This window comes from Gossypium raimondii, chromosome 11 (assembly GCF_025698545.1).
Source record: "Gossypium raimondii isolate GPD5lz chromosome 11, ASM2569854v1, whole genome shotgun sequence".
In the NCBI taxonomy this organism is placed as follows: domain Eukaryota; kingdom Viridiplantae; phylum Streptophyta; class Magnoliopsida; order Malvales; family Malvaceae; genus Gossypium; species Gossypium raimondii.
In genome coordinates this window covers 36,856,193-36,867,248 of record NC_068575.1, presented here as the reverse complement: position 1 = coordinate 36,867,248, position 11,056 = coordinate 36,856,193, and the positions used below count along the sequence as shown (strand labels likewise).

Below are 11,056 nucleotides of genomic sequence, written 5' to 3'. Positions count from 1 at the left end.
TTTAAAATTTAAGTTTAATTGTTAACACTGTTATTTTTTTAATTTATTGGTGTGATATTTTAAAATAAAAATACTTATTTAATAGCAATATAACAAAATTACATTATAATAAATCAAAGTTTAACAAAATAATTTTAATAATATAAACAATTAAATATACATTTTAAAATCTAAAAATAAAAAACTTAAATTCTTAAAAAATAAATTTAAACTAATAATATATTTTAAACTTTTCAAAAAACCATGCGAATATATAATTGTGTATTGAGAGAGAAATATAATAATGCATATGTGCAGAGTGCAGAGGTCCCCTTTTGTCTCTCCCTCTCTAGTATTCCTGTTTGAATATGTCAAATCAGAGTTCATCTTTCAATCTGTCTTCCATTGTAACAAACTTGAGTAGGACGAGAAAGCTGTTGCTCCATTTTTTTCTTCTTTGCTTTAAAGCTGATTTTAACAGCTAAGAAATTAGGACCGGTTAAAATAGGCTCTTAATATACTCTCGTTTTCGCATATTTAAAATTTAATCTATTTTTTATTTAAAAAATTTTAATTTATATATTTTGAATTTAGAATTGTTATTAATTATTAAAATTATTCTAAATTTAGGTCGATTCCTTTTGTTACATAATTATTAAGTAATTCTTTTAAATATCACACCAATAAATTTAATTAAAAAATTAACGATGTTACTAATTGGATCTAAATTTTAAAATCTTAAAAGTATATAAACTAAATTCTTAAAAATAAAAATAGAAAAACTAAAATCCAAATGTATGAAGAGTATAAAGACTTAAGCATATTTTAATCGAGTAATTTATAATTCAGTCACTTAATTTAACATTAACGTGTGTTTGGTTCATTGAATCTTAGATTATATTCCGTAAGTAAGTAGAAAAAGAAGAAAAGTTATTACCTCTTATTTCAATTGATTCTTCAAAAGTATGTTCTTCTCTTTTTTTCTAATTTTATTTTTATATGCATATTTAATCATTTACATAGTAAGTCGGGTGGTTAGTCAAACTAATTCAGTTAGCTATTAACTGATATAGTTACAGCTGTTGCTACAGTTACCTATTGATCCTAGACCCTATAAATAGTGAAGCGTTACCATGTAAAAGCAGGTTTTTGTATCTTTAAATAAAAGATTAAATACAGTTCTCTTCTTTTATCTTTCTACATATCCTTCTGTGTTTGCTTCCATGACTAACAAGTATCCTTGCATTCTCAGAAAAGTATTTAGTTTTGTGATAATGTAATTTTTAATGTATACTAAATGTTGTAAAATAAGTTTCTTAACAATCACATTCCGTTAAAATCATAATATGAAAAAGCATCAAGCGCTATCTATATTATGACATATTGATACTATTTCATAATGTGAGATTATGAGATAACTAGAATGTTTATAATCTAAACACTGTAATCTGATTTTGAAATATAACATTACGAACTATAATATTACATTTGATGAACTAAACCTCCCTAACTTTCATGTGAGTTACACACTTTTATTTTATCAAATTATATTACTAAACTTTTATTATTAATAAATTAAGTCAATTATGCAAACTCAGTTAAATTGAGTTAAATAATTTTTATTAAAAGAATTTGCTCAAAATGCATACATAGTCGACACGAAAATTCAAAAGTTGATTTTGTTTAGAAAATAAATCACGCATGCATGGTTTTATATCCAAATTAATTAACGAAGTTGGCATAAGTTATCCAAATTGTTAATAATAAAAAGTTGAATGATATAATTTGGTAAAATAATAAAGTTTATGACTTAAATACTAAAAAATATTAACACTTAATAATTACTAGAAATTAGATGAAAAATAATAAAAGGTTATTAATAAGGATAAACTATAAAAATAGTCACTTTTGTTTGCCTCAAATTACGTTTTAGTCACTTATATTTGAAATGTTATGTTTTAGTCACTTACATTATCGTTTTGTTATGAAGTGGTCACTCTATCGTTAAACTCCGTTACCTCCCTAATGGAAGTCCTACGTAGCAGTCCAAATGTGTTTTAAATGCTAACTTGGATGTCTAGTTAGTGGGATAAAAATAGGTTTTTAATTAAATAAATTTAATTTGGACTACCACGTAGGACATCCAAATTGGAATTTAAAACCCATTTGGACTGTCACGTAGGACCGCCATTAGGGAGGTAACGGAGCTTCACGGTAAAGTGACCACTTCGTAACAAAACAATAACGTAAGTGACTAAAGCATAACATTTCAAACATAAGTGAATACAATGTAATCTGAAGCAAACAAAAGTGACTATTTTTGTAGTTTACCCTATTAATAATGGAGAGTACCCATAACGAGGAGATTAATCACTGATATCGATGGTGGGATATTGTTCGAGCTGATCAGATATTTTTATCATATCGATTTAAAATACTGTATATGTTAATATTTATTGAAAGGTTGAAAGTTTTTTTTACATAAAACAAATAGTTAAAAAATTTAAATTTACGTCAAATTTGATATGTATGATTTATATGAAAAGAATATAAAATATAATGATTAAATCATTAAAATATTAATCGTACAAAAATATATCAAAAATAATTATTCCCCTCTATCATAAAAGAGAACACCAAAAATATTTTGTAGTAAAAGAGATTAGATGCAAAAGAAAAGTTAGGGAAAGGGGGGTGGGGGCCTAATGGTGTGATGCCTTGTCCGGAAAAACCCATCCCCCCTCTCCCCATTATTGCAGGTGCACTAAAGTTTGCTTTTATGGTACGTACATACATACACTTTTGTGATATGATAACTCAGCATTATCCATTATGGTGGGGATATTGTTCGTAAAAAGGCCATGAGGAAAACATGCATATTTTGGTGATAAAATTGATTGAGAAGCATGTGTTTCTGTGGTCGCATTTACTTTTTTATTTATCTTTTTGTCCCCTAAATCTCTGTTGTTTTATCAACATAGAGACTGTATGGCTGTCGCACTTTTCTTTTAATCATATAATTCAACAATCGATTATCAAGGTGATGGAACCAAAGTTTTGAATTTGGAAAATCTTTCTTCCCTGTTAGGGAGGGATGATTAGTAAATGAAAAACCAAAAGTAGATTACACCTTTTGATTAAAAATTTATGGGACAAATATATTATTAAAATTCCAAACAATAATTACACAATGTTTTGATTGCCATGGTAACATGCATGATGTTTTTGATTAAAATTTTATTAGTAAAATTTTCCTAATTTATAAAATGTAAAAGAACTGTTATTTTCAAGTTTTTCAGGGATGTGTCCCTAGAGGTTCAAGGAGTCATATTTCTAGCGAATTTGATGAACTACCGTTTGGTGAATTCGACCTAATTTTGGGGACGGATTGGATGGTTAAACACCGTGCAAATTTGGATTGTGTTGCTAAGCGTATGGTATTAAAAACTATTGAGGATGAGGAGGTGGCTGTGATTGGGGAGCGAAGGGATTTTCTATCTAACGTGATCTCTGCATTAAGGGCTGAAAAAATGGTTTGCAAGGGTTGTGAAGCGTTTCTAGCCTATATTAATGCATCTGATTCTGAGGGTCCTTCTGTTGAGGATGTCATAACTGTTAAGGATTTTTCTGATGTATTTCCTGATGAGCTCCCTAGGTTGCCTCCGTGCCGCGAGGTTGAATTTGGAATTGAGCTCCTGTCAAGAACAGCTCCACTGTCTATCGCTCCTTATAGGATGGCACCGAAAGAGTTGGTGGAATTAAAAGCTCAAATCCAAGAACTGTTGGATCGAGGATTCATTCGACCTAGCATGTCATCGTGGGGAGCACCAGTGTTGTTCGTAAAGAAAAAGGATGGGACAATGCGCATGTGCATCGAGTATCGACAATTGAATAAACTGACTATCAAGAATAAGTATCCTTTTCGAGGATAGATGATTTATTTGATCAGTTGCAAGGAGCTTCAATTTTCTCTAAAATAGATCTTCATTCTAGGTACCATCAGTTAAGAGTTAAGGAGGTTGATGTGTATAAGATTGCGTTTAGGACTCGTTATGGTCATTACGAGTTCCTAGTAATGCTGTTTGGGCTGACGAATGCACTAGCTGCCTTCATGGACCTGATGAACTGAGTATTCTAGCCCTACTTAGATTGGTTCGTGGTGTTATTTATAGACGATATCTTAGTGTATTCGAGAACTGAGGATGAGCATGAGGCACATCTCCGAATTGTTCTGCAGATCTTAAGGGAGAAACAACTGTATGCTAACTTCAGCAAGTCTGAGTTTTGGCTACGAGAGGTGACATTTCTAGGTCACGTGGTGTCTGCCGAGGGGATTAGGGCTGATCCTCAAAAAATTGAAACTATACTAGACTGGAAACCACCTAAGACCGTATTTGAGATTCAAAGTTTTCTAGGTTTGGCAGGGTATTATAGACGTTTTGTTGAGGGGTTTTCCTTAATTGCTGCACCACTGACTAAGTTGCTGCGTAAAGGAGTATCGTTTAACTAGACTGATAAGCAGAAAAAAAGTTTTGAGAATTGAAGAAAGTTCTAACTGACGCCCCTGTCTTAATACAACCAGAGTCTAGGAAAGAATTCACTGTCTACGGTGATGCATCACACGTTGGTTTGGGTTGTGTACTGATGTAGGAGGGTAAGGTGGTTGCTTATGCGTCTCATCAGCTTAAGCCTCACAAGGCGAATTACCCTACTCATGACTTGGAGTTAGCTGCAGTGGTATTCACGCTAAAAATTTGGAGGCAATATCTCTACGGTGAGAAGTGTACTGTCTACACATATCACAAGAGTTTTAAGTACCTCCTCACTCAGAAGGAGTTGAATGTTAGGCAGCGAAGGTGAATAGAGCTGCTTAAGGATTTTGATTGCTCGAGTGAATACCATCCTGGTAAGGCTAATGTGGTAGTTGACGCAATTAGCCGTAGGGCTGTATCTGATTTGAGAGTGATGCTTACTCGTCTCAGCTTGTTTGATGATGGTAGTTTGTTGGCTGAGCTACAAGTTAGACTAACGTGGACTGATCAGATTAAGGGTAAACAGTTGTTCAATAAATCACTGGTTCTTCGTTTCCCTCAGGTTGAGAATAGGGAAACTTCAAATTTTTGGTTAAATAGTGAAGGAGTACTGTGTTTCCATAGGAGAGTCTATGTACCGAGGGATAATGATTTGAAGCATTCTATTCTACGAGAGGTGCATAGTAGTCCTTTTGTCATGCACCCTGGCGGGAATAAAATGTATCGAGATCTTCGTGAGTTGTACTGGTGGCCAGGACTGAAACGTGAAGTAACTGATTTTATGGGTAAGTGTTTAACTTGTCAGCAAGTGAAAGTTGAGCATCAGTTACCTTCAGGGTTATTACAGCCAGTTAAGATTCCACTTTGGAAGTGAGAGAGAATAACCATGGATTTTGTGAGTGGGCTGCCCTTAACGCCTATCAGGAATGATTCGGTATGGGTTATTGTAGATAGATTGATAAAATCTGCTCATTTCATACCAGTTCGTACTGATTACTCTTTGCAAAAGTTGGCTAAACTGTATGTGGCTGAGATTGTAAGACTGCATGGGGTACCAGTTTCTATAATGTCAGATAGAGATCCTCACTTTACGTCTCGATTTTGGAAGAAGTTACACGAGGCTTTAGGTATAAGACTGGACTTTAGTACTGCGTTTCATCCCTAGACAGATGGTCAGTCAGAGAGGGTGATTCAAACACTAGAGGATATGTTAAGGTGTTGTGTAGTGGATTTCTGAGGCAGTTGGGAAGATTATTTGCAGCTAGTGGAGTTTGTGTATAATAATAGCTACCGGTCCTGTATTCAAACAGCATCGTACGAGGCGTTATATGGTCGTAGGTGTCGTACTCCTACCTGTTGGGCTGAGCTAGGCAGCGACGAGTTTTGGGGCCAGAGTTAGTTTCTGATACCGAATAAAAGGTAAAACTGATTTGAGACCGGTTGAAGGAAGCATCTGATAGGCAGAAGTCTTATGCAGATCTTAAACGCCGAGAGATTAAGTATTCTGTAGGGGATTACCTATTTCTCAAGGTTTTCCATAGAAAAATATACTGAGGTTTGGACGGAAGGGTAAGCTTAGCCCTAGGTTCATTGGGCCTTACCGTATGCTGAAGCGTGTAGGACTGGTCGCTTATCAACTTCAGTTGCTTCCAGAATTAGACCGGATTCACGATGTGTTCCACGTCTCCATGTTAAGGTGTTATCGCTCTGATCCCACACACATAGTACCAGTTGAGGAGATCGAGATTAGGCCAGATCTAACCTTCGAGGAGGAGCCAGTGCAGATATTGGACCGTAAGGTTAAAGTACTGAGAAAGAAATCTATTCCATTAGTCAAGGTGCTTTGGCGTAACCACAATTCAGAAGAAGCCACGTGAGAACTCGAAGAGGCGATGCGACAGCAATACTCTCATCTTTTTTGACCAAGTAAATTTCGAGGTCGAAATTTCGTTTAGGGGGTAGAGTTGTAACGCCCCAAAATATAAGTCTTTAATTTTTTTCATGTTTTGACAAAGTTGCTTGTTTGCTTTAATGGCTAAGTGATTTGGGTGTGTTTGGGAGTGTTTGAAAGGCCTAGGTTTAAGTCTTGGCATTTGCAAAAATTTTAGTTTTCCTCTTAATTGAATCTGGACGCTGGCACATAGGCCTTATAAATATTTGTGCTTGTTTTATGACACAAAGAGCCGATTGGTACAGTGGTAAGTGGCATGTGAAGTACTCTTAAGGTCTAAGGTTCGAATCCTGAGTTGCACTGTGGAGTGTTTAATTTTATCATCTATGCTGTGAGGTGGTGGAGTTTGACTGAAATACTGTGGATTTTGAATGGAGTGGTTGGGGGAGTTGAGGAGGATGTGGTGGAAAAAATCGAGGGATAAGGGGATTATTCTTAGGAGAAAATTAAGGAATTTGATGAGAGGGGGGAGTGTGTATCGTTTGGGGTATTCCAACATTGCGAATTCGGCTAGGGGGAAAAAGTGTGTTATTTTCAGTATTTGGAAGAGCTTTTTGGGGAGCATTTGTCGAAATTGGTCTTTAAGGACTAAAGTTATTCAATTTTTGGGTCAATTTCGTTTTTCACCTATTCGCTTTTAGTGCCAAATCTTGTCTCGGGTTTGTGTATTTTTCTTTTTTGCTTATTCATTCTTTCTTTTCCCTCTCCCTTTGTTGACCGAATTCTCTTCTCTCTCTTCTCTTCTCTGTCGGTCAACTTTCTCTTCTCTTTTTTCTTCGTCTTTGGCCGAATAACCTTTTAATTTCATCAGTTTGTCTCTGTCTGGATTCTTTCTCCTTTTTACCTCTTGGTCGAATATCACTTATTAGTTATTTCATTTTATACGTTGTCGTTCTTGTGCTGCAGGTTTCTAACTATCGGTAAGTGGTTATACTCCTCACCTGAGTAAACCTGTTCTCTTCTTTTCTTATTCCCATAATCGAGTACTCTTCTTCTTTACTATTTGATTGCCTATGGTTAATTCTTTTCTTATGGTGTTACTCGTTGCGGTCTTAGGATCTCCTTCAAGTATGGTGGTTTGTACGTGATCGAAAATAAAAACGCAACCTTTGTGCTAAACGTTCTTTCAAGGTAGGAGGGTGTTTTTAGATTAAGTGTATTAAGAGGGCGTTTTTACCCAACTATTAATGGACTAACTTCAGGGTTATGTTTGTTTCTAGGTGGGCATACGTGGAAACAACACTCTTCTCATAAACATGTGTGTAATCACACCCTTTCTCAACTGCAAATCGGCAAAAGCTAAAAAGTCGAAAAGTCGAAAAGCCAGCGCTGAGACCATATGTGCGTGCGAAAGCTCGTGTGGTAAACCGAGCCACGAAACATGGTGTTGAGCTATAGAGGCCTCCATGAGCATTTTTATGGGCTTAGGCCGTAATGGACCTAAAATAACTGAAATACCCCCGAAGGGTAAAATGATCGAAATACCTCTGAGGGGTAAAATGACCTAAATACCCTTAAAGGATAAAATGACCGAATACCCCCAAAGGGTAAAATGACTGTTATACCCCTAGGAGTTGAAATATGGGTATGATTGATTTGCTCTATGATATATATATGACTGTTACTGAGTATGACATATTGCATACACGTATGATTTATGACATGACATTCCGCATGGGGTTGGGATTCTGATATAGGGGAAGTATACTGTACTGGTGGCTTTGCCACATATCTTTATTCTTGGTAGCTTTCTTTGCGTTCTTTATTGGCGACTTTCTTTGCATCACTATTACTAGCAGCTTTGCTACAATATTGGTGTGTTAGTTGGGTGGGTCGATTTTATCCCCACATGGTGTATTGGTGGTACGGAGTGGTGTGTTGGCTGGATTGGGATGGGTTGCATTATTGCATTGTATTGATTACTGTATTGGGCTAAGGCCCACACTGTTACTGTAATGGACTAAGGCCCACGCTGTATTGATATTGTATAGGGCTTAGGCCCAGACTGATTCTGCATGTTGCATGGTGTTTTTCTAGAAGGGGATTACACACTGAGTTTCGTAAACTCACCCTTTCCTTTAACTGTGCAAGTAATCCTCAGCCATAGACGATTCGGTGCTACGAGGGACTCGGAGATGGCCACACAAACACTGTTTTTCATATTTGCTTTGAATTTAATTTAAATAATAAGTTGGGTTTTGTTTTTGTAATAAGGCCTTTAATTGGGTTTAAATTTTTAATTGGGCTTTTACTTTCATATTTTAAACTGCTAGTTTAGGAGAAGACGACTTTTAAAGTAATTACCATTTTTAAAGACACGAGTTTTAAATAATAGGATTTAAAAAGCTTTTACGATTTTAGATTAATTGATTAAATTAATATCAAATAACAAGACAGATGTTTCGACTAATTAATAATAAAAAGGGGTTTATCTTCAACTTAGAAACAAAAAAAGCGAGTTTAAATTTTCAAATGACACTTTGATGTGACACAACAGATCCGTCCATAACTTCTAGGTCGAGTTTGTGGTGTTACATACCCTAAAAGGTGAAACTTATAAAATCCAAGTAGGGAACCCTAATTAGGGCGAACAGCTTTAGATAAAACAGAGAGTATTGAGTAGGGGCCAAGAACGAGGGCGGCAGAAGAAGGAGCAAAACGACTGTAATCATCTTTGGCAGCCACAAGACATTGCGCTGCCTGTGTTGAGAGTTGGATAGGCAAAAGCTATCCAACTCAGATTTCCTCATTTGTTTCTTATTGTGCTTCTTTTAAAGCTTATTTTTTATTGATAATGTTGGTTATCGTATTAAACTCAAAGTTGATTTGCCCAATAATGAGCTAAATCTCTTAGGCTAAGGATTACTTTGATGAAAACTTTATTTCTATTAATGTTTAAAGTTTAAGTTAGGTTTGTTCTAATATTTTATTCGATGGTATTTCATGTTACATGCAGGCTGTACATTGACGAATGTACGGCAGGTTTATAAAGATAACTTAATTTCGATAGGGTTAGGTTAACTGGATAGAAGTTGGATAATATGAGTGAATGATTAATCACTTATTCACAACAATCTTTAGACATAGAGCCTTGCCTCATACGAAAGAAGGTAGAAAATATTAGTGGTACTCAAACTCAAAGTCTCTAGACATATAGTGCCCTAGGAGAGGTAACCCAAGGTCTTGCTCTCAAGAGAAGCATACTACAGTAGAAACCTATCGAGCGGTAGAATATTCACGACTTTGTTGTGGCATTAATAGTTAGTGAAGGTAGATTCATTAGTAATCCCAGCCATCCTAATCAACATCGTAGTTTCTTAACCCTTTTTCATAGTGATTTTGTCATGGCATTCTTGTTCCATTTACTTGTTTTGTTTTACACATTTAGTAACAACCCATTTTTTAATGGTGTCGAAAACAGTGATTTTCAGGCCACAAGCCCGATGAGTAAGTTTGTAAATATTATTGTTTAATATTTACGAGTCAAATATGGTTTTAAAAAGGTTTATGATATGGTAATTTATGTTATATAAATGATTAATTAAGTTCAAGTGGTAAGACCCTAAAGTCAAGTGATTTTAGAAAATAAGGTATCAGGACCTCGTTTCTATAAATCGAGTCTTAAATATTTTTATAAATATTTACGAGTGTTATTATGGTTGTATTAAAGTTTTGTTAAGAAATTTTAATGTTTAAATAGTTAATTAATTAAAAGGACTAAATCGTAAAGGATGTAAAATTTGATTACTATTAGATTTGAATGATTAAATGGCTTAATGAATGAAAGTAAGTGGACTTGAATGGTAAATATACTATTTTTATAAGGTTTTGGACGATTAGTAGGGTTATTTAGTTAAAAATGATGTTTATTAAATTATAAAAACATTATATTATGTTATAATGTTAAGAAAATAAGAAAAAGAAACTAAAAGATGATTTGTTCATCTTCTTCACCATTTTTTAGTCGAAACAAAAAGGGGGAGAAGCTCCAAGCTTCGGCCAAGCTTCAATGGATGCATACGAGTCTGTTTTTCACCCGTTTCTAATAATTTTTATGTTATGATATCGTTGCAACTAGGTCTAGCTAACCCGTGCCTTCGTTTTTGAAATTGTTAAAGATTTTGAATTTTTTTTCATTGATGAATCTTTGTGAATTTAGATGTTAAGTGATGAATTTGAAGTGTTGGTTAGTATTTAAAAGTATTTTGTTAAATGATTTTTTAATGAATTTACTGATTAGGGACTAAATTGTTGAAATAGTAATAGTTCAAGGACTTGATTTGAAATTTTTGCAAAAATGGGCTGAAATGGATGCTATCCATATTCGGTTGGCATGGGTTTGCAATAAAAATGGTTAATTTGCATGTTTTAGGCTCAGGGACTGAATTGAATAAAAGTAAAATGTTAGGGGTAATTTTGTAAAAATTTTAAAAATGAATAAATTTCATAAAATAATTTTTTTTACTATTTAAATTAATAAATTGAATGAAATTCTTAATTTAGATCAAGAACAGTGGAAAATCAAGAAGAGAATATTTCTAAATAACCTTTGTACTCGTTATTTTTGCAAGTTAGCCAAGTTCGTAGGTATAGA

The 11,056-nt window shown here is 34.4% G+C and overlaps 1 protein-coding gene across 1 annotated transcript; it reads left to right on the top strand.

Annotated features, from left to right (window-relative positions):
• The first annotated feature begins 5,397 nt into the window (after positions 1 to 5,397).
• On the top strand, positions 5,398 to 6,388 carry LOC128034796 (uncharacterized). Its single transcript, XM_052623636.1, has 2 exons — positions 5,398 to 5,547; positions 6,053 to 6,388. Exons 1-2 carry the CDS (start codon positions 5,398 to 5,400, stop codon positions 6,386 to 6,388), a joined length of 486 nt encoding a protein of 161 aa, XP_052479596.1.
• The last annotated feature ends 4,668 nt before the right edge of the window (positions 6,389 to 11,056 follow it).

What these genes read in the sequence shown, in the direction of transcription:
- LOC128034796 (XM_052623636.1), top strand. Translation starts at nt 5,398, where the DNA reads ATGGATTTTGTGAGTGGGCTGCCCTTAACGCCTATCAGGAATGATTCG. An exon ending in AACTGTATGTGGCTGAGATT is followed by an intron (nt 5,548 to 6,052) that starts GTAAGACTGCAT and finishes GGTTTTCCATAG; the next exon opens with AAAAATATACTGAGGTTTGG.